The 24,935-nt window shown below is 37.5% G+C and overlaps 1 protein-coding gene across 2 annotated transcripts in view; it reads left to right on the forward strand.

The window, feature by feature from the left end:
• Nucleotides 1–24,935, forward strand: part of LOC109048654 (nucleolar protein 4-like) — a 104,154-nt gene that overhangs the window by 7,652 nt on the left and 71,567 nt on the right. For both annotated transcript variants that reach the window (XM_042751163.1, XM_042751164.1), the window contains exons 2-4: nt 11,992–12,147; nt 14,798–14,909; nt 17,640–17,749. In XM_042751163.1, coding sequence (XP_042607097.1) covers nt 11,992–12,147; nt 14,798–14,909; nt 17,640–17,749 — 378 coding nt within the window. The remainder of the gene's footprint in view (nt 1–11,991; nt 12,148–14,797; nt 14,910–17,639; nt 17,750–24,935) is intronic.

A 24,935-nucleotide genomic window follows, 5' to 3' on the forward strand; every position in this document is an offset into this window, starting at 1 on the left:
CATGGAAAAGATACCTTTTATCATATGTTGCTGTGTTGCGTGTAGTTAGAACACGGTGTAAGACCTTCATTCATCTTTGGAACACAAATTAAGATATTTTTGATGAAATCCGGGAGCTTTCTGACCCTGCATGGACAGCAACGCATCTACCAAACCATATACCATCAGTGGTTCACCCATAATTTTAAAAAAAAACCATAATACATCATTTGCTCAAAGAAAAATAAAATAAAAACACTATAAAACATTTTGCTCAAAAAGAAAACTAAATTAACAACTTTATTCAACAGTTTCTTAAATAAAGAGAAGAAATTGTTGAATAAAGTTATTATTTTAGCCTGGCCAAGCTGGTATTCAGCTGGTTTTAGCTGCTGGTCTCCCAGCCTGACCAGATAAAGAAGTGCTCAAAACCAGCCTGCAAACTAGCTATGACCAGGCTGGAAGATCACCAGCATTAGCTTCAGCATGCACCGCTAATAAACCGATTTCATGACATTGAAATGAAGGCTGTGTGTGGAATGAGAGATTAGAAGAGAGCACTGCGTCACACTCTATCATAGTGGAACTAATTGATTTTAATAAAGTCGGTGTGAAGCTTTTGATACCTGCAAATAGAGTGTCTCGTCCTGAATATTCATGGGGTATTCACAAGGTTCATGTCTTCACACAAAACCACACCTTTCATTCGGAGGGCGGTCTATAATTTGGTTTCCCCAGGAGGCCAGCCATATCTGTGGCTGTAGATTCAGCTGTGCAGTCGTGAGGACAGATATGAGACAGAGAGAGTGATTATTTGTGAATTAAAGAAAAGAGGAAGTGTCGTTCCACCACCCTGGAAGTCTAACAGAAACACACACACACAACAGACACTCACACAGCTGGAGGGAGCTAATGACAGGCCAAAATGATTAGTTTCATTTATCACCCGTGAACAGAGAAATGAAATAAGTCTAATTTTCCTGTTAACTAGAAGGAGATTAATATTATGTGACTGAAACTACTGGAGGTACCGAGTTCAGAAATAACTGATGCAGTGATAATGTAGAGAATGGTGTGCACATTTGTATGCTTATAATAACTGATCTTCAGTGGCCAAACATTAGAGTTTTTGAATGCTGATGCTGCAGATGTTTACAAAGTGGAGGACGATAAAAATGAAGCTGATTAAGCTGAAGGGTGTACATTTGGTTTAGACATAAAATAACCAATTTCCACCTCAGAAAAAAAGGTAATACCACCACACTGTGAGATCACAGCATCACACTTCAGGAAATACATTTGCAATTTTATATCTCACAGTGTGACTTTTTGTCTCATAAAGTGGCTTTATTTATTATATAGGAAGATATAAAGTCACATTTGTGAAGTCATATGTCTGTCTGTTTAGTGCAAAGATGACAAATATTTTTTATGTTGTTTGCCCAAAATGTTCCAAATCCGAATTAAGTTAATTTCTTTGGCATATAAGAGAGTCTAAAGGTAGTGGTATTAATTTTTTTTATTCTTATTTTTATCTTTGGCTTGATTATTATTTTGGATTTTGCATTTTATTGTTGTAGAACACAATGGTGTTCTATAAAAAAAAAACCAGACAGTTCACAAAGTAGTTGTGTCCCAAATGATGCACTATGCACTATATACTATCTAGTGTATGAATTTTATAAGGTTATTTTGTCATCCCGCATCAGATATTGATAGCCCCACCCCTTCTGCTTTGTAAGGAAAGCTGGGACAGTTGAGAGCATGAAATGTTTTTTTTTTTTTTTTTTTGGTTAAGTGAATCATCCTTGTTTTTGAAGTGCACTTTTTCTTTTTGGAATTTTCAGTGTGAACACACTACTACAGTATTTTGACATACATTAGAATAGTGCAAAAATACATAAATTGCTATGCATCTAGTACACTGACATGGCTTTTTGTAGAAAAAAAAAAACGTTTATGTTAATCAACAATAATAATCTGCAACAGCTTAAATGCTGGCTGATTATCTTGGCTGGTTTCTTGCACAGATGCATCACTGCTGAGAATACAAGAGTAAACAGAATACAAGCAGTCACTCATCTTCATTTCCACCATCAGCATCACTGCTGCACACTGTAGTGACTGCAGGACAGCCTGTGAGGTGAGTGGCTGCGTATTCTGGTCTCCCTGCATTTCTGCGGTTGCCATGGTGAAGAGTCTCGGTGCTCTAGAGCAGGATGAATTAACAATGTTTTAATTGGCTCCGGGCTCTGAGTTACAGTGTGCCTTATCGCTACACTGTCATTTGCAGTGCATTATCATTCACTCTGCATATGCATTCACTCAGGTGTGTGCATTTGAGGCCCTTATAAATCCTAATGGAGCAGTATAACCCCAAGTGTGTGTCCAATCTTATTTCAACACACACACACACACACACACAGCTCATGCCCCGAGAGTTAATACGGCCAAAACATAAAACGTCAATGCACTTCACCAACAGAATACACAGCACTCCATCGAGCAAACTAATCACGCACTTTACCTGGTAGAAAGACGACATAGGCATAAGGAGAGGAGAGAAATGAGAGACAGAAAGAGGAACAAGGGAAGAAGGTTGAGGGTAAATAGGTGAAAAGCCTTATGGGACAGAGGGAGGGCAGATCAACAGATAGTAGGTCCAAAAGGAATCCAAAAATTGGGGATTTTGGCATGAGGCTGAAAAAGTTCCCCATGCAGAAAGCTATTTGGTTTGAAATTGACTTCTGTGTTGGCTTTGATTTATAGTTACAGTATTGACAATAGACAATGGACTTTTTTTGCTAATGCAAACACACCTTAAGAGAGCATCCTAACTGATATTTGAACCTCATAAGTGACACAAATAGCAATATAAATAGCACTCCTTATGCAAGACTAGGAAAGATATATATCTGTTAATTTAATTCAATTAGATATAATAATAAACACATACACTGTCATTCAAAACTTGTGATTTATTCCTGTGATGACAAAGCTGACTTTTCAGCAGTCTCTGGTGTCACATGATCCTTCAGAAATCATTCTAAGGGTGACGCGACACAACTGCCTTTGTATGGTGAAATACTGCGGGCAAAATGCTGTTATCTCAATAGAAATTCACCAGTTTGGAACTTCTCATGAGGAACACATGAGGCGAAACATTTCCCTATGCAGAATCAAGTTTGTTGCACTTTGAACACACAGATGTACAGTATTGACCAATGTGAAGCTGCAAAATCTTTTGTTACATTATAAATGTCTTTACTATCACTTTTGATCAATTGAATGCATCCTTGATGAATAAAAGTTTTAATTTCTTAAAAAAGAAAAATCTTACTGACCTTATACTTTTGAATGGTAGTTTGGCATTCGTATATTACTAGGCTGCTGGCGTAATGCTTTAATAAGTATAACAATGCAGCACACAAACATTGGGTAAAATTGTAAAAAAAAAAAAAAAATCATTAGATTTATTTATTTAATTGGTACTTTTCAATAAAATATAGTTTATTTAAATCAACAAATATTTGGAGTTTGCTGCAATGTATTCTCGGATTGCTTTCTCAATAAAGGATACATGCTGCCTTAATATTTAGCCAAACGAAAGTATCTTCGGAGGCTGCATAATTAAGTTTATTACTTTTTGGAACAGTCTTCATGTCAAGAGCCTGCCAACGATGCCTTAAAAAGTGCTGCCTCTGTGGGATGCTCACAAGGTTTTGGAACGAGTGAATACATGTGCGATCTTCCCCTGTTGCTCTCTTGTTAGTCTCGTGAGCACAAACACACTCCATCATTTAGCGATCCGTTTGTTTATCTACGCAACCGTTTGCCAAGATTAGCCCATAAACTGTGACCGCCTGTCACAATTAGCACTAACCAAGTCAAACTCATTTCACTCCCACTCAACCCTGTCCATCTCTCAGCGCAAGATAAAACCCTCTTCACGACCCTCATATCGCACATTCCCTCTCATAAACATCCTTAAAACTATAGATTTACTTGAGAAGCAATTCTGCCCTCTGGATGTGTGCCAAAACATCAAGCACTCGTCCTGGAGAGGGTACAGAGCCGTTGTTGAAAATTAGGACAGACAGGTCCAGCCAGGCCCCCCCGTCTGCCATATTTCAGTACCGTAAATGTTTATGTCGCTATCAGCAGGTTTTCCGCCCTGAATTCACCATGTCGAGCTCGGCATGTTGTGCAGGTGTGCAAGTTCTTTGTGAATTTTTGCAGTTTTTGTCATTATTGTTTGTTTGGATGTCTGTATGTCGGTGGGGGGTCGGTGTCTGTCTCTTCCTTTTGGCTGAGCACACATGTCTGAAGGGCTTCTCCCCTCCACTGAACTCTTCCACCATCCCTCCATCGCTTGTATCCAGAGAGGCGGAGATGTGGGGGAGCTGCCGTCGCCACCGCTCCTGCTCCGACCCAGCTTGTCTCCTAGCAACAGAGCTGTTTGGTCCGGGACCTGGGAGTGGAAGCAAGAGAGAAACAGAGTAGCAGAAAGGAGAGAGTGTTGAGGGAGAGATTAAAAGCGAAAGAGGGAAAGCTGTAATTATCCGGTGCTGCTGGAAGGAACGAAGGGCCTGGAAGAGCAGAGGAGAGATAGAGTGAGGGAGAAAGACAGTGAGGTTCTAGGTTAGAGGTGTTCATAGAGGGGGGTATGTGAGTAATTAAGGGAATGGGGGAGGTAGAAAAGTGTGAGGGTTTAAAAACAGCACAAACATCCGCTTATAGAGGTGGAGGTGGAGTGAAGGAATAATTCCCCTTGCTCATTTTGTTAATCTGCTCTTTTCGGGCAGTGTTGGAAATGGTGCCCTCCTGCCTGGTCTGTTAATGGAAACAGAGCAATATTCTAGCAACAAAAAGTGCACAAAAACAGCACAAAAATCATGCAAATGTTAAAACCACCTAACAATATAAATGTGATGCATTGTGGGTAATATTTTTTTTTTTTTGTAAATATATATTTTGAAGTTTGGATAAATTAAAAATTCAACCGAAATTCACCTTTCTGTTTTTTAAATGCATTTTGCCGCTTTATAGGCCTTAAATGGTTAAATACACACACTTGTTTGTGTCAAAATGCTCATCTTTGCAAGTGAAAGCAAACAGCTGAGAAAGAAAACATGTGTAACATTATATTAGATCAGGGCAGCTCTTAAAGTGACAGCAGTCTAATATTTCTGCTGTCTGTCATTCATGTTAGTCAAACAACAAAAGAGAAAAACCTCTCACTGCTCTTAATTAAATCACTTTTTTAACTTTAATGACATATATATATATAATTTAAAAGTGAAGAATATGCAGTGTTTTTATTCATTTGATTACTTTATACACTCACCTAAAGGATTATTAGGAACACCTGTTCAATTTCTCATTAATGCAATTATCTAATCAACCAATCACATGGCAGTTGCTTCAATGCATTTAGGGGTGTGGTCCTGGTCAAGACAATCTCCTGAACTCCAAACTGAATGTCAGAATGGGAAAGAAAGGTGATTTAAGCAATTTTGAGCGTGGCATGGTTGTTGGTGCCAGACGGGCCGGTCTGAGTATTTCATAATCTGCTCAGTTACTGGGATTTTCACGCACAACCATTTTTAGGGTTTACAAAGAATGGTGTGAAAAGGGAAAAACATCCAGTATGCGGCAGTCCTGTGGGTGAAAAAATGCCTTGTTGATGCTAGAGGTCAGAGGAGAATGGGCTGAATAACCACTCGTTACAACCGAGGTATGCAGCAAAGCATTTGTGAAGCCACAACATGCACAACCTTGAGGCGGATGGGCTACAACAGCATTAGACCCCACCGGGTACCACTCATCTCCACTACAAATAGGAAAAAGAGGCTACAATTTGCACGAGCTCACCAAAATTGGACAGTTGAAGACCGGAAAAATGTTGCCTGGTCTGATTAGTCTCGATTTCTGAGTCAGAATTTGGCGTAAACAGAATGAGAACATGGATCCATCATGCCTTGTTACCACTGTGCAGGCTGGTGGTGGTGGTGTTATGGTGTGGGGGATGTTTTCTTGGCACACTTTAGGCCCCTTAGTGCCAGTTGGGCATCAATTTAAATGCCACGGCCTACCTGAGCATTGTTTCTGACCATATCCATCCCTTTATGACCACCATGCACCCATCCTCTGATGGCTACTTCCAGCAGGATAATGCACCATGTCACAAAGCTCGAATCATTTCAAATTGGTTTCTTGAACATGACAATGAGTTCACTGAACTAAAATGGCCCCCACAGTCACCAGATCTCAACCCAATAGAGCATCTTTGGGATTTGGTGGAACGGGAGCTTCGTGCCCTGGATGTGCATCCCACGAATCTCCATCAACTGCAAGATGCTATCCTATCAATATGGGCCAACATTTCTAAAGAATGCTTTCACCACCTTGTTGAATCAATGCCACGTAGAATTAAGGCAGTTCTGAAGGCGAAAGGGGGTCAAACACAGTATTAGTATGGTGTTCCTAATAGTGCTGCCAAATGATTAATCACGATTAATCACATCCAAAATAAAAGTCTTTGTTTACATAATATATGCATGTATGCTGTGTATATTTATTATGTATATATAATTACAAACACATGCATGTATACATTTAAGAAAAATATGTTTATGTTTATATATTAAATATATTTATGTATAATATAAAATATAAGAATACAAATATATAAATGTATACACATGTAAATATTTTCAAAATATATACTGTATGTGTATGTATTTATATATACATAATAAATATACACAGTACACATACATATAGTATGTAAACAAAAACTTTTATTTTGGATGCGATTAATCACGATTAATCATTTGACAGCACTAGTTCCTAATAATCCTTTAGGTGAGTGTATAATGTACGTAGCATTCCCTATTTATTTGTTCTACTGTAGTTTTTTTTGTCCTATTGCTTGTAAGTAGTTTCTTATTATTTAATCGCTGACTGTTCACTTGTCTTCAAGTGGGCTTTATTTTTTATCTATTTTATTTTTTTATTTAGGCTAGTATTAGTTTTTTCATATTGATACTGGTGACAAGAATCATGAAATTTCTATGTTATCAAAACTTTTGATATCATAAAGACCATATTTAAAGCAAAAATAACTGTATATATATATTTACCGTGAAATAATATTACTCATATCATGATGTAAGATATTGGTCATATCGCCTAACCCTACCATAAACTCGCATTCATATCCATCCAGTTGAATCAAGTCCCCTACTTATTATTATTATTATTATTATTATTATTATTATTATTATTATTATTATTATTATTATTATTTTTTTTGATATTTAATTTCACTTAGATGTATGTCATGATACTAAAGAAATTTTATGTAGCTACTTTCATTTCTTTTTAACAGTGTGGTCACATTAGTGAAATTTAAGCAAAAATTTTGCAGCCAAAACAGGTCCATTGTCAGTTGCCAGTAGTGTAGAATATGTAAAGTACTTTTAAACCAAGCAGGTTTCTGTTGGTACCCAACTTGATCCTGAGTGAAATATGTGTGGTGAAATTTTACCTATATCTAAAACTCCCAATCACCCAGATTCCTATTGAAATGGCTGGGTTTTACCCATGAAATTTGGTAGTGATAAATGTGACCGGACCCTATGTTAACATCTGTCTAATTTGACTAGCATCTACCAAAATACAAACAAATTTACACCCTAAATACTGTTAAGAAAACTGAGCTTGATTTTGCACGCTGCCTATGGATGAACATTGTTCTTTCTTGTTTTCTGACCCAGTCAGAAGCATATTTAAATAACAACAGTATTTATTTATTGGTTGAAAAAATGCACATCTGTAAACTAATTTACTATTTTCAACTATTCCATCAGATACCATTTTTGTTCTTGCAACCAAACGCTGCACAGGATTGTGGGATATCCCAGACAGTGAAGGATGGATTTAAGCTGCCTTCAAAAAAATCCACCAGATGAAGGCATCTCAGTACACAGAAACCTGAATTTGCATTTGCTGCATTTGATGCACTGCCCACCTAGGTTTTTGGCAGCCGTTATGTCTTAATTTTTGATACAATAAAATTGCTCTTGATTTTCATCCATGCATGTGATGCCATGTTGTTGGGGCACAAAGAAAATGCTAATATTGGGCCGTGAGCTTGTTGTGCAGGACAGCCTGCTTCTACCCTCTCAGGGTTCGGTGACTTTGACCCCGTGCAGGCGGTGGGGGCAGGGGGATCTTTCTCTGTCCTATACTCCATGCCTTGAGGTGCACCCTGTGTTTTAGTACGGGCATGCGCGAGTGTCCTGTCTGCTGTGCCCGAAGGTCCTGCGCTGACCCCCTCCATCCCGTGTCCCACATTGGCGCATGTGGTTGGGCTGCTGCTGTCACACGCACTATCGTCCCAGGCCGCTGATGTGCCCCGCAACGCTGGGAAAAGCATGGTGGGGGGTTGAAGGCTGGGCAGCATCATGCTACAGCAGCATGAATCTCTAACACACACACATTGGCAGAGCCTTGCACACGTGTCCTGTCTCCTGAAGTTAATGTAGTGGAGTGGAATCCAGCAGTAAACGTGTGAGCCCGTGTCACATTACTGCAGAGGCTCGCCGTGTGTCAGAGTTTCATGTTTAGTGTAGAACTATTCTTATACCATAATGTGATGATTTGAGAGTGGAATATAAGTTACCATTAACAAAAAAAGGATGGGAGTCTTTGAGATGCTGTTTTGCCGATACACCCTTGCTGCCATGGTAACCTCGTGGCCCTGTACTGGGTGGTGGAGGAGACTAAGTGGGGGATGTGGTGGAGGCGAAGAGCATCACTGCATGTGACACGGCCGATGAGAGGAATAGAAGATGCAGATGGTGATTTGAGTTAGCTAGTCCAACTTTGACTTGGAGGTTCTGTGTGTGTCACATGACCCTGCTGCCCTACACACCTACCCAAGAGGCCAGTAGTGGTTACCATGGTAACGAGGCTGGCCCTCCGATGGGAACTGGATCCCCAAACTACCATTTACTGCTCTAAACCTGATGCTGTGCAACAAAAACAGAATGTGTGAAATATGTTTCTCATTACTTTTAAAATATGTAGAAGCCATATACATTTATAGTCACACATAATACATAAAAGGCCATGATATGACCATATATATATAAGATGACATAATTATATATATATATATATATATATTGATATATATATATATATATATATATATTAGATGACATAATTGAACCATGATACTGTTTATCCATGATAATTTTTAAATACGGTTGGTGTTCTTTTTTTTATTTTATTTTTTGCAATAATAGAGGAAAAATCTGCTCAGATGTTTGTTTTGTGGGTTTTTTTTGAGTGTTTTGTGTCTGTCAGACTCTCTACCCTTGAGAAAAATATCTTGACTCTTCGTCACTGCTCCTCATAAGGGAGAGGTGAGACTCTCCCCAGAATTCCTCTTTAAGCACTCTTAAAAGTCCCTCTGAGAATCAGAGCTTTTGTAGTTTCTCTGTACTGCAGAATTGTTTTTAGCTATCTTTTTTAAAGGATTAGTTCACTCCAGAATTAAAAATTTCCTGATAATTTACTAACTCCCATGTCATCCAAGATGTTCATGTCTTTTTATCGTAAGTTGAAAAGAAATTAAGGTTTTTGAGGAAAACATTCCAGGATTTTTCTCCATATAGTGGACTTCTGGGGACCAATGGGTTAAAGGTCAAAATTGCAGTTTCAATGCAGCTTCAAAGACAAATATCAGCAGCTAAAAAAATTAAATTTATCAATAGTAGGCTATATTGCACGTGAGGATGCTGCAGGTGACAGATCATTAATAGTCTTTTCTCACAGCAGCTGGAATAATTAAATTTATCATTATGATGCCGGATTGTAACCTAGAAATGTCCATATGACAATCATCAGTGACAACTGGAGATTCACCCATAGTCACCAGTAGTCTACAGGTAACACTAATACACACTAAATACACAAAGTCACGCAATGATGTTGTTAACATTAACATTTTGAGAACAAAGTATAACAACAATAATAATTTGCATGTTTAGATTTAATTACCATCGGTAGTGCAATTTATTGTGTTGCTTAATTTTTTTTAGTTGGCCAGAACAAAAGTGGCAGACATGTTACTTGTTCAGATTACATTTTCCGGTGAAAAATTTGTTTTGGGTCATACTTCCAAGATGCTGAATCTGTGATTCTGAAGTACAGTATCCACACCGGTGCGGTGACTGACAGCCACACTTACTCCTCAAAACAGATTCATTCGCACTGAGGAGCTGTGCCGATGCACAACCCATGTAAAGAAAATAATTCCGCAAATAACTGCAATTGCAGGTTTCCAACAGAGATGGTGACAAAGAAGCAAAACTTAAGAACTGCAGCTTTAATTTCTTTATGACTGAAGAAAGAAAGACATGATCATAATCTGGTCACTCTATATTTTAAAGGGATAGTTCACCCAAAAATAAAAATTCGATGTTTATCTGCTTACCCCCAGGGCATCCAAGATTTGTAAGTGACTTTGTTTCTTCAGTAAAACACAAACAAAGATTTTGAACTCAAACCGTCTATCAGTCTTATAAAAGTGAAAGTGACATGACGTACAGCCAAGTATGGTGACCCATACTCAGAATTCGTGCTCTGCATTTAACCCATCCAGAGTGCACACACACAGCAGTGAACACACACACACCGTGATCACACACCCGGAGCAGTGGGCAGCCATTTATGCTGCGGCGCCCAGGGAGCAGTTGGGGGTTCGGTGCCTTGCTCAAGGGCACCTCAGTCGTGGTAGTGCCGGCCCGAGACTCGGACCCACAACCTTAGGGTTAGGAGTCAAACTCTCTAACCACTAGGCCACAACTTCCCCCTATAATGTAAGTTGATGGAAATCACAGCTTCGGGAGTCCAAAAACATACACAAATAAAACCAAATTAAACACTGTGGCTCATGACAATACATTGATGTGTAAAGACACAAAACGATTGGTCTTTGCAAGAAACTGAACAGTATTTATATTGTTTTTTACCTCTGATTTTCAGACTGATCGTTTTGTGTCTTTACACATCAGTGTATCGTAACGAGCCGGTCTCATACAGGAGGTGATCTTTTGTGCTTCAATGATTATTAAATTCCACTTTGCAAATGTCCCATCCAAATTGTATTCATAAATAATTTAGCCATTAAGGTCTTTTTCTATCATTTACTGCTAAACGAGTCTGGTATTGAACACACACCTGTTCTGGTCCTGTAATTTCAACCAGTCACACTGAACAGAATGAAAATGTCAAGTTCTGTCATGAAACTCTAGATGGTACAGACTGAAGGGTTCTTAATGCAAACTGATGATATTCACAGCATTAAACTGCTTGGTACAAGCTAATTGGTTCATGTTACATATGTAGCCAATGAGCTTACTGCTTTGCATTTAAATAGCTGGTCAGCATTCACTAGAGCAGTTCACAGCATGCTTTCAGAGTTACTCTGAAACCCTCCACCTCCCCCAGCTCCACCTGTATAGATCTGCTACAGTTTATTACAGTATATATGCTGTTTGTGCAGTATAAGTATGTCTTAAATGCAGCACTATATCATCATGTATCGGCAGAAGCAAGTTCCTGTACTTGCTTTGCAGCAGCAATACTCTATAACAATCCATTACCATGTTAAAATCTTCCAAGAATTGTCATGATAGAACTATTTTAATGTCAAAAAAGGTAAATAAATAAAATCTGTTAAACAATGTAAAAATCATTTTACAAAGGAAATATATTTCAAAAGATAAAATAGGTATCTCTAATCATATTACCAAAACACTGTTGTTTTAAAGCACAGCACATTATGTGCTGTGATAATCACTATTTGACATGAGAATGTGTTTGTCAGTCCGTTATGATATACAATGGTATAATAAAGTATAACATCATTTTTGCTTGTGTAACATTGCTTAAGTATATGAAATAAGTCTACTACTGTACTTTGTGTGATTTCAGTGTGTGGATGGGGGCTCAGGGCTGGAGAACTCCTTTCTCAAGCGGGTCGCTGTGGTGGAGGACTTCTATGACATCATCTATGCCATGCACGTGGAGATCAGCTCCGACCCGGCCAAAGCACCCAAACACGCCGGACAGAAGAAAACGTATAAAGCGGTGAGGAAAGCAGAGAACTTCTTTCTCATAGTCTCTGATCAGACATGGAAGTATGTTTATGGACTCGTATAGTTTAGATTTAATACCTCTCGTGGCCTTTTTTTGACCGGCTGTATCTGTCTGTCACTTAAAGTGTCCCTTACTCTGTCAGTTTGATTTATTTCCTCTGTGACTTTCATGAACAGAAGCGAGCAGCTCCTGCTGTGTGTTGTACTGGTGTGATTTGTAGCAGAGAATTGCTGGCCTCTGAATTTTGGGTGAACAGTCAGAATACGCCAACATTACCTAGTAATTGAAAGCTGGAGGCTATGTAGAACTTCTTTTCTTTTTTTCTTTTCTTTTCTTTTCTTTTCTTTCTGCATTTTTTTTATTAAGTTAGATTTTTTCTTTCTGAATTTTTCTCTGCATTTTCTTCTGAATTTCATTTTTCTTTCTGTATTTCTTTCTTGATTTATTGAATTTCTACTTTTTTTAATTGTTTTTCATATGTTCATGTTTTTGCATTTCATTTTTATTTCTGTTTTTCTTTTTGTCTTTCTAGTTTTCTTTTTTCTCTCTTTTGTATTGTGCATTTCCACATTTTCTTTCTATTCTGCTTACTCTTTCTTTCTGTCTTTCTTACATTCTGCATTTCTTTCATTCTCTGCATTGTTGTAGGCAGAGATGTGGATCAGCTCATATTTTGAAGATATATTTAGGTCTGAAGTGAACATCTTTAGAACTCTGTATCACACATGTGCTGTCATGGAAACATGGGAAGTGAGAGTGACATGGGCCGCTCTCACCTGGTCTGGTGGTTGTGCTGAGGTCCACAGGTCCAGTGCTGCTGCCCTCTCTTGGACAGTTACAAAAGTGCACGTTTGCTCTTATGTGCATTTACAGTCAGTATCTTTTACATGCACGGTATTACTAATAAAAGCATAAACAAGCTTGTTTTTGGTTTTGTTATATTAATAATTTCTGTGATATGTTTTATACACACACACACACACACACACACATTGTTCCCTCTACTGTTCCTTGTTCCGATCGTGCTTGACACGCTTTTGGTCTGAGGGGAGGGCAAGGCCTGGGCATCAGGATTTGTGCGCCTGCTCCTCTTAGGATCTCCGGCGGGAATCAGGATGCTGGAAAGGAGAAAGCTCAGGTTTTCTGGCTGTTGTATCACTGCAGCAGTGGGGTTTGTGTGTTTAGTTCAGCTTCTGTCTTCGTAATGCACACGCGTACATGCTATACCCTCCAGCTGTGGTTCCATGGCCGTCCATGCTTGTTAGTTAGAGCCTCATGGGAGATTAGAGAGACACAAGGGACTTTTAATGTGGGGGTGTACTTTCTCTATTTCTTTGTTCAGTTTAATAGCAGAAAGGTGGAGGAGAGAGAAACTAAACAGATGCAAAGAAAGAGGGTTACCGTACAAAAATTATAAATATATGAAATGTATAAGTGAGGAAAAAAATTTAGAAGGCAACAGTGCTCTAGCTACATACATTTGTGTACATGACATGTTTTGAATCTCACTGTGTGTGTGGGACAGAGAAATGTTTTGACATGGACAATTATGAGCACTCTCACACAGTTAATTATTTTATCCTTCATATAGACATACAGTAGAAAGTGAGAGGGAGGTGTGTGTGTGTGTTTAAATGTAAAGATATCAGTATGATAGTCTCCCAGGGATTAGTCCTGGACTTGATGACAGTATTATAATAAATCATCTAAGCATTCACACCCTGTCTGCAAACTAATCATCTTTTATGTTTGCTGTTACTGCCTCACTAGCTCTCTGCTAAGAATGGGAATAAATCACCTCTGAAAAATATAAGGTGTCTCTCATATGCAAAATGTGGGGGAATTGTTGATAATTTCACATAACTAGTAGGCTAATTAATTATAATGCAAGTTAAAATGACCAGTATGACACTTACATGATGTTTAACATTTGTTTTACTCACCAACATTACATCACTAGTAATGGTGTCACAACATTTTTCATGATTACTTGTAAACCCTTATTCAAAGATGAAATAAAGGTCCCACTTTATATTAGGTGGCCTTAACTACTATGTACATACATCAAAAAATAAGTACAATGTACTTATTGTGTTCATATTGTATTGCAAAATATTTTTGCTGCTATTGAGGTTGGATACGGGTCAGGTTAGGGACAGGTTTGGTGGTATGGGTAGGTTTAGGGGTGGGTTAAGGTGAACGGATGGGTCAACAGTGTAATTATAAATGTCATTACAGATATTAATTACAGATGCATTTGCATGCAGGTATTTTTTAAAATATAAGTACAATGTAAAAACTTGTACTGTATGTACACAATAACTGCATTGTATCAAATGATTAATTTAAATCTAAGTACATAGCAGTTTAAAGGCCATTTAATATAAAGTGGGACTGAAATGAATAAATTGTCCAATAATCTGGATTTATGGGGTTTCTTTTTGCTTTTTTTTTCCATAATCATCCTCTTTCTGTCTTTTTTTATGCTATCATTTCTTATCTGAAAGCATTTTACATTATATATAGCACAAAGACACTTCTGAGCATGAATTCTATAACACTCAAAGTTTGGACTTATATAACCAATGAGTCTCAAAAAATGCTAAAGTGAAGTTTAATATGGTGTGTGTTCGTGTGTCAGATAGCGGAGACATATGCGTTCCTGCCCAGAGAGGCGGTGACCCGTTTCCTGATGAGCTGTGGAGAATGTCAGAAGAGGATGCACATCAGCCCCAGCGGAGCAGAGTTCAAAGGTATCGCACCACACACACACACACACAAACCAACCTGGATCACTTCAGATAAGTAAGTTTTATTTACAGGAAGTTGTGTGGCTTTATGTATTAATTCCTAGCACAATTTGAGAACTCATTGACTCTAATCCATAAAAATGACAATGACAAGATAGAAACTATTCATTTCCACATATTAGTACATATTCAAACCCATAATGCTTCATTGGATAACTAATTGTCTTTGTTAAGAAAACCCCCTCTTGTCCCTTTTGTCCCCTGCCCACCCTGTAACGAGCTTCCCCTGTCGTGCCAGCCCGAAGCTAATGAAACCCCCTCAGACCACACCTCCCCCCACACACACGTCTCAACACCCTCTGATTAGGCTATAGTCACTGGAGTGTCCTGCTAGCCTCCCTACACACTGCAATTAGCCCAATTACAGGCCTTTTAACAAAGAAAATGCCTCTGGAACCAGATTATTTCTACAGAGAGAGAAAGAGGGGGATTGTGGGTGGAATCCATTGGGGGAGGGTTTTTGATTGGGAAATTTTCACTAGTATGAATAAAGGAATAAAACTCCTTAATAATAAAGAATAAAACAATTTTTTTTGTTGTTGTTTTGGAGAAACTGCAATCCCAGTTAGTCCGACCCCAGCAGTGCGGGATGCCAATCAGAAGTACTGCCCTCAAATGTCCCGCTCGCTGCGATAAACAGATAGGCAACACCTCCCAGGACTGAGCTGTCAAAGCACTGTGTCAACACTGGGCTTAGTTTGGGTGTTGCTCATAAAGAGAGCAACTAATTGGCTTCTTGCCCACTGGGGTGCACAGACCTCCCCCCTCCAGCCAGCCATACGAAAGTTCAGTGCTAAATTATTCAGAGTAATTAATTACTGTACACTCGCTTGTCTTTAATTGACACTTAGGCTGTGGTTGATATTGGCTCTTTTATCCACATATCTGCTGTTGCTGCCTTGTGGCTTCATGCGTGATTTATATATAGATACAGAAGAAGTGATATTAGTAGCACATGTTGAGGATGTGGTGAAATCATGTCAACACACCTTTTTCCTAACTCTTTCTTCAGCTGACAGATGCACAGTATAATGACTAAATATAAGCTAATTATTGGTTTTTGTTTAGCTCAACATCCTCTTGCATCATTCTTTGATTAAACTTAACATACTAAGGCACATTTAAAGTACTTGTAATTTTGAACTGTTGTGTGTTATTTGAGATTATATTTAAAGATAATATATTGTAAGACATTTTACGTTTTTAAATAAATATTTACAGAATAGTTACAAATATATTTAAAATACATGATATACAAGTTTCAGTTACATTAAAGTAATCATGTTTTACCATGTTTCAAAGACAGTGGAAGTTATTATGAAATTACATATAAAGATGTAGGAAGTCTTATTTAAGTGGGTCAAAATTCTGCATTTAATATACATTTAAACTAGAATACATTTTTGTTTAATTGTAAATAACATGCAGTTAAGTGTTTGAAAACATTACATTCAGTTCACACTTAATAATTTGTAATTCTAAAGTATATTATTTCCATAGTAAGCACTCTTTTTAAAAGAATGCTTAAGTTCTTTTAATGTTCTCTTACTATTAGCTTAATTTAATTCACGCTAGCTTGTGTGTGTGTGTGTGTGTGTGTGTGTGTGTGTGTGTGTGTGTGTGTGTGTGTGTGTTGCAATCTCAGGTAAAAAATGTATTACTTATTATTGAAAGACTTCATCAGCATAATAAACCTGTCTTTTTAGCAGCCTGACAAAACTGGAAATCATCTGAAAATCATTTTTGTCTTTAACCATTATTACCATTGTTGGTTTTAGCGGTGATCTAGATCCTGAAGGATTTTTTGTAGATTGTTGTGGTAAATCCATATGACATGACAAATGAGAAGTTGAAGTTGATCAATACACAGCAAACAGCTCATCCATTGCTATGTGTGTATATGTGCGTGAGATTATCAGGAGGTAATGGGTTGCTTCATGGCTCTTTTAACTCAAAGCCGATAAAATCCATAAATGAGAAGGCTGTTATATGACTAAAAATGCTTCCACATTTATGAAATCTAAAGGAAATTGTTGGGTATTCCTTATGTTTTAGACCTTCTTCAGGAAACTGAGGACCATACTGTGAGTGCACTTCTGTATGTGAGTGCACTTAAAGGGTTAGTTCACCCAAAAATGAAAATTCAGTCATTAATTACTTACCCTCAGCTTTCATTTTCATTTTTGGGTGAACTATCCCTTTAAAATTGGATGACATAAACACACACAACTACACACACAGACACTAAACAAATCAGAAATTATTACTGACAAAGTCAGAAGCATTATCATCATGATCTTTACACAAATATTCACAGTGGTTTTTCACACAAATCACAGGACATCATTACAGTGGCTTTGGATGAAAATATAAAAGCTGTGGGCAGAGAATGGATTTAAATATCTACACATTTCTCAATGATTATTAATGTAATTTGCATATGGATTTAATTTTTTTATAATTAGGACTTTGTTTGACACTGTTAATCTGAGGCAGAAGTGTGCCTGCAGAAAACACTGGGGCAGATACTGCCCTCTACTGATAGTTTAGAGAAATAGCATCAGGACACAAAGTCTTAATATGATTCTCCCCATAACAACATTGTTCACTTTTCCTGTTGTTATAATTATATTTGTATGGTCTAACCATTTTAAATATCTCATGCTTTCTCAGAAAACAACCAACCAACTTCTCTGGTGGCTGATCTCATAGACTACAACATGCCCCTCACAACAACCTACTTGAAACAGAAGAAACTACAGTGCATGAACAACAACGAGCAGGTACAGCAGTCTTCTCTAACATCAATACATGTTTATTGGCCAAATGAATACAGTCAGCGTGTAAACAGCCAAGTCTCATTTCAGTCCATCCAGATGGTGCAGAAATCATTGTGGGCATTGTGCAGAGGTGTGTGGAGGTGTTTAATTCAGTTTAAGAAGGTCAAAAATTTTACTATTCACTATTTTGTAGCTCTAATCTAGGAATTTCTAGCTGCTTATAATCAGAATGTGCTGCTTATAATGTGCAGAAAGATGAACTCGTAGGCCACCTGTGTATGGGGTGGGTGGATGTGAGTTTGCATGATAGTGTTTAGAAGGAATGGCAGTTAGTTCTCTTCTAATTAACAAGTGTTCTGAGCAGCTAGCTAATTAGCTGAGGTGTGGGAAAACTGTTGAAATGCCAATCTAACGAAGAAAGGTGAACCGTTCTTACAGTCACGTACTCCTGAGTTTGTACACACACTGAAATGTGTTCAACTTAAAGTTTGCTCAGTAGACACTTGCTTGCGATCAGCATTGTTAGTCCAAAGGCCTATTCACACCAAGGACCATAACTATACAGATAAAGTTTTATTAAAAATCACTCTAATTCTATGAGAATAGTAATGCTCAGACCACAACTATAACAATAATGACACAGAGGAATGATAAAATTGCAATCACATACTATTTTTTTTTTTTGATAAATCATAAAAACGTTGACCACAACCACAATACAAAAGCTTGAACATTTACATAACTGAAGCTAAAAGGAAATGCTCTCAGAACTTTGATTAACATTCTGGCAAAGTTATGAACACACATTCTTCCAGTAAGGTTAATTCAAAGTTCATTCAGTGTATCTGGTCTTTGAAAGGTGTTCAAAAGTTAGCAAAAAAAACTTTGTTATACATCATTTATGGAAGGTTTCATTTATGAAACATTTTGTGTTTTTTAAATTCTTTAAATGTTACTAATTGTTTCAGAAGAAATCATTCATAAGTAATGTTTCCTTACATTTTTTTTTTTTTTGGAAATGATAAATGGAATGTTCCCTTAACATTTGCATAATGTAACGTAACGTAATGTAATGTAAGGGATGTTTTTCAAATAAGTAAAAATAACTGGACATTTTGAACATTCTGAGAACTTAGTTTTCAGAACTTAATGGGAATGTTAGCAAAACATTCTTAGAACATATTTTTGTTAGCTGGCCAGTCACACGCTTATAATAACCAGAAAATTAACATCCGTTGGTGAGGAGGACTCAACTGTACTGTAGTTATAGTTATTTATATGGTTAATGTTTTTGGTGAGAATGGGTCTTAACTCAGAATTAGATATATTATGGAGACACTACACCAGGTTCCTAACTCACTTAACCGACTGTAATTGGTCAACCAGCTTCTCCAAAATAACCGTGGTTGACTAGCTCTGAACATGGCTATGCTGTTCCTTCAACTAGTCTGGCACCTAACCTATACAGCACTAACCACTATAAACCAGTCTGGACAAGAGTTGATACTGAGGCTGGTCTTTTCGATTTCAGTACACAGAAATATCTCTATTAAATGATGGTTCCATTTTACTGTTATTGTGTACCGAATGCCAGACAAGACATGCCGCATTGTGATTTCATTATTATTATAGAATCTGCCTTTGCACTGCAGTTGTGTGCTTTCTATACTGAGAAATTCTTCCAAGAGTCTTTTCTATAAAATGTCCTAATATAAAAGCTCATGATGCGCAGTTTTGAATCCATACCTTGTTTTCATGGATCACTGTATTCACTCTTTTTGTGAGTGTTTGGAGCAGACAGGAAGTGTATGTGAAATGTCCTACCACAGTTTTGGTCTCTGTGGGTGGGGCACGACAGGAGAAGTGGGCAGAGCTGAAAGCACAAGAGGCACTATCAATAAAAATAGGGTACAGTTCTATATTACAAATAACATTAACATAGACAGCATGAGGCTACTTTAACCACATAAAAAATTGTGTTTGCAAATGATTTGTTTTTATATATATAAAAAAATAAAATCTTGAATTAAAGAGAAATGCTGTATAAATGTGTAAATAACTATATGTGACAACTACAATAACTAAAAAATAACATTAGTTCCAAGTTAACTTTACAGCTTAATTTAGGCTATATTTCATTTGAGTTTTAATTCATTTTGATATTCATTTAACGTTCATTGCTAAAAAAAAAAAAAAATAACATCACAAGTCAGGTTTTTAAACAACATTTAGACATTTTCAGGCAAAATATTAATAACAGGGTTGTAAAAATTGAAAAATTCATTCAAAATGAATGTACATTAAAAGTTTGTGGTTTCTGAAGGAAAGTTTCTTATGCTCACCAAGGCTGCATTTATTTGATAAAAAAAATACAGCAAATATAATAATATTGTGAAATATTTCTACAATTTAAAATAATGTTTTTCTATTTTAATATATTTTGAAATGTAATTTATTCCTCTGATTTTAAAGCTGTTTTCTTCAGCAGAAATTACTCTGGTCTTCAGCAACACATGATCCTTTAGAAATTATTCTAATATGCGGATTCGCTGCTCAGGAAACATTTCTTGTTATCATCAATGTTGAAAACAGTTGTGCTGGTTAATATTTCTGTGGAAACTATGATACAACATTTTTCCCCCACTATTCTTTGACATATAGAAGTTCAAAAGAAAAGCATTTATTTGAAATGAAAATCTTTCTTTCACTTTTGATCAGTTTAATGTGTTTACAGAATAAGAGTCATTTCTTTAAAAAACTTAATTCCAATAATTAGTAGTGTAAAATTAAACATTTCATACAATATAATAAAATTTGAAAGCATTAAGCTGGCATGATGCTTTGAAGGTTAAGCTCCACCTTTCATTGTTAAAGGTCTTATTTTGTACCCTATTTGCAGAAATTATAAAGGCAGATGAAAAAAGGCTGAGTAAGAAAAGAAGACTAAGTGCTGAGATACCGAAATGGCAAAAGAAAAGAGAGAGAAACCCAGAGAATTGCACAAATAGGCAGAATAATTAACAAAGAGGCCCTCGGATGAGCATCGGAGTGAGAGTAGAGGAGGCTGGTCGGCCCTGCAGGACGCGTGTGTGTCCAGCTCAATTCAATAAAGAAGGAAATTAGCAGCATCCTTCCTGCAGGCTGCAGACTCCCGGCTCTCAGAGGGGGATGGAAGAGATTAAGGAGAGGGGGAATGTTCATTATCGTTTATGGCCTCTTTTTTCCCATTTGCTGTATCTCCTCTTCAGGAAACTCATTTCATTCTCTCTCCTCCTTTAGCTCTCTTTCTCCCTCCCACTTTCTCTCTCTGGGGAAAGGTGTGAGATTCTCGAATATTCTAGCAAATTAGGTCTACTGTAGTCACACAGAAAACAGATGATAGATTTGATTCCATCTACATTCCTACATGCATCAAATGGATAATCAATGTTTTCTTTGTGATAGTCAGTCAGCTTTGCTGAAAAATAGCTTCTGTATTTGTAAGTCTTAAATGTATTTTGTCCATTGTCACACTGAAAAATTAGCAGTGTCACTATTAAATTTAATATGGCAGTGGTGGTAAGTCTAGTAGTGTGAGTGAATGTGAATGTGTCATTTGTTCTTATAAAAGCTGTATTGTGCCATTTTGTCTGTAGGTGGCAGATTCATCAAGCAATTCATTCTGCTTACTAGCAATCCAACTAGCTGAACAAAGTTGCTTTGTAATCTGTTGGTGGTTTATTGTAGATACGCTACAATAGTCATTGGAAACAGGCGAAAAATTAATTTAAAAGCCTCAATGACATTTTATTTTATTCTATTTTGTGCTGCTTTTGATTTCTTAGAATTTTATTTTAATGGCTATTTAATGGCAATGCTTATTAAGTGTGCATTTGTTTCTTCTAAAAAAGCAATAAAGTAGCAGTTCACAACCACACAGTTTGTAAACTGGCTTAAAAGATAACGACTCACATTGTTGTCTTGCATCGCTGTTGTTAATCTATTTCTTAAAGTCAGTCTAAATATAACACAGACTTTTGCTATAAAACACTGGTATGTACAGTTTGCATTATGAGCCAGAATTGTATTTTCCAGTTCCTTTGAATGTATGTGCTTCTCCTGAGGGCTCCATTAGTGACTCATAAATCAAAGTGTGTGTATGTGTATGTTCATGCACTTAGATGTTCACTGGGTAATTGAGGACAGTATCAGGATGGAGAGTTTACTGTATTGATGTATTGGAATAAAAAAAATAGGCTGATTCTTAGCTGTGTTCCTTGGTTTTTCTTATTTCTACTATATAAGCCTTCAGTATGCTGAGACAGGTCAGCATATGGAATAAATCTACAATTAATTTGCTTCTTTTTAAAATAAAAAGGCAATGTGGTCTTGCTTTAGCAAACAGTTTGTTTTATATGAATATGGATTTCTAGAACAAATGTTGCATTTACAGTAGAGGAAGATGGAGGCAGAAAGAGAGAGGGGAGGGGACGAGAAGTGCTCTAAAGTGGTTTTGGTGATTCTGTACCTCACTGTACAGTACTTATAGCAGGGGCGTGACGTCAGCGCCCCGGCCCCGCCTCCGTCTTCAGGGCTGGAGAGAGTCGCGCGGAAGGCTCTCGCGGCCGCAGCAATATTGTTGCAATATTAAACGGATAGAGAGTGGAGAGGAGAGGGGCTCTGCATCGAGGGGGATCTCAGAAGAATATTAAAAACAAATTGCGTCCACCAGTGAAGGTAAGGATTCAATTAGGCTGGCATGAATTCATTATCTTAAATAGCAGGTTATTATAGATTTCCCCTCAGCAGAAAACTGCGTTTTATAATTAGTGCTGCATAGAGCGAATGGGAAGGTCGTTATGTTTATTTAGTATTCCAGTTAGGAGTTATGGCATGTGTACATTTAAAGTTGAACAGTTAAAAAGACACTGCCGTTGTTTACCGTGGCGTTTAATCTGTACAAACACGCGACGCGTTTGCCGGTCAAGTTGAACGGGAGGCTGTATTGATGACGGAAAGTCGTGTTATTTTAACGTATTTAGTGCGTAGCAAACCTTGGCAACAGGATAGCGTTCATTTGGATTGTTATCATCACTCAGCATTTCTTTCTGAAGTATTTTAGTCGTGGCTGTCATATGCTGATAAATATGCGCTTTACACGCTTGATGTATTATTGATAATGCACGCGTGCTGACAGTAGTGTGTTATTAGCTACTTTGTTTAGTTTGTTTGTTCATTTTATTTAGCACCGTGAGTATAAACACAACATAGCAGAAATATGTGCAGGACTGTCAAATGGGTTTGTTTAAGGTCCTCTGCTTGTTAATAGCATGTATATCATGCATGTAAGATCTGTATAAAGAAAAAAATTAATTATACATGCATATAACAACAGTAATAAACAATAGAAACGTGTAGCCTAGGTGTGTACGATAGGCTACCTATATTTTGAGGTTTCGAGTCACTTTATTATTCAGTGTGGTCCTCAATCTGTGTTTGAGCTTGAGCTAGATCACGACATTATTCTAGCTATATGAAAATATAAATTATAGAGTTATGAATTGATGATGTAGTATGACAGTGGGTGATGCAGGGCATCAGAGTCTCTATATAAGTTAGATGAAAGGGTTTGGGCATTTAACTTAAGGAATCCGTTGATGGATTTCAGTAGATTATATGGAGAAATGCATGACTGAAGTACATCAAGGATAGTCAAGTTTTGTTTTTTAATTTGGAAGGGTTAGAATTTTCCTTTTCAACATTTCTATTAATGATATAGGCCTATGGATAAAATAATCTATTTTTTTTGCAATATGTGGTTATACAGTATATACTGTCATAGCTAGATATTTTTAAATAATTAAATTATTTTTATTTAATCAATAATTATATTTTTAAAAATGTGTCCAGCATGTGCCTTGAAACTTTTTGGTGTGTTTTTTTTATCCAGATCTGGCAAAGCTGGTTCTGCAGGCTATCGTTACTGTACGCTGCATGAAGGCCTGAAATCAGAGAACAGCTTACTAACTTACAAATCTCACAAAGTGCTTTTTGTATCATTAAGACAAATACGTTTCAGAGATTGCTGCCTTTGCTTTTGTAGTGCTAGGGTTTTGATTGTTTGCACTGCCACTTGTTCTTGGCCCACTGCCGATGACACTTAGCTTCCAGTGAGCATATGCGCACATAGACAGAAAAAAAAAATATCACAAGCACATGCGCACATAGACAGAAAAAAAGATTATTGCAAGGAAGAAAGTTCGGCTTGTTCAGCCTTGGCTGTAATTTTGTGTGAATTATGTTTTGTGCAATTAATAGAGAGCTCAGCAGTTATTCCAGTGTTGTTTCTATCTCTTCTGCTCTTCTGTGCCTCCGGCAGGTGGTTTTGTTGACTGATGTGGGCGTCTAAGAACCGAAGTAATGTGACACTGAGTCAAATGCCAAAATTCATATTTATTCCTCCATTTTTTTAACATTTTCTAATCCTAATCCTGTCACCCTTTGCTCTGCTTCTTTTTCCATATCACTCCATTTTTAGGAATGACACACTACCCCATTTTTTCTATATATACCGAGTCGCACATTTCACAGGGCTATTTAAACATCTCTTTCTGGTTTTAAGTTTAATGGCTATGCAAATTAAATGCAGGGATGAATGGCGAAGGGTTAAAGGCTTTAAAACCTCCTTTATCATCCTCTGCCTTCTGCCAGAGCTTCACAAGGATAAAGCCTACCAAAATAAAATCACTTTTTCTGACCCCCACGTCAGCCTGTCCAGCAGAAGGGAAGCTCCATGAGCTATAATCCCTCCCTAAAGCCAAGCTGTTCTGGCCGAGGATCTCCCTCGCTCCTTCACTCCCTCCCCCTCATGCACTAGCCATTTAAATAGTCGAACTTATCCTCTCCCATTCCTTTTTTTCACTCCCTTCCACTTGTGCTCCCTGTTTCTCTCCCCCTCTGTGTTTTCTCGGCTCTGGTTCTCTGAATCTATTGTTCTTTGTATTGTCCCTGTGGTATTCCTATGACTGTCTCTTTTGCTCCTTCATTATCTGAGAGGGTCTGTACCATCCTCTGCTCTTCTCCAGCCATTACAAGACGCATCAAAATTCCCATCTGGAGCCTTGAGATGTGTCTCTTTCTCAGCACCACTGTTTCAGTGTCCCATGGGTCTGTACGGTCACTTGTTCTCACATCACTGCAGATGGGACGT

The sequence above is a fragment of the Cyprinus carpio genome, chromosome B23, assembly GCF_018340385.1.
Source record: "Cyprinus carpio isolate SPL01 chromosome B23, ASM1834038v1, whole genome shotgun sequence".
Taxonomy (NCBI): domain Eukaryota; kingdom Metazoa; phylum Chordata; class Actinopteri; order Cypriniformes; family Cyprinidae; genus Cyprinus; species Cyprinus carpio.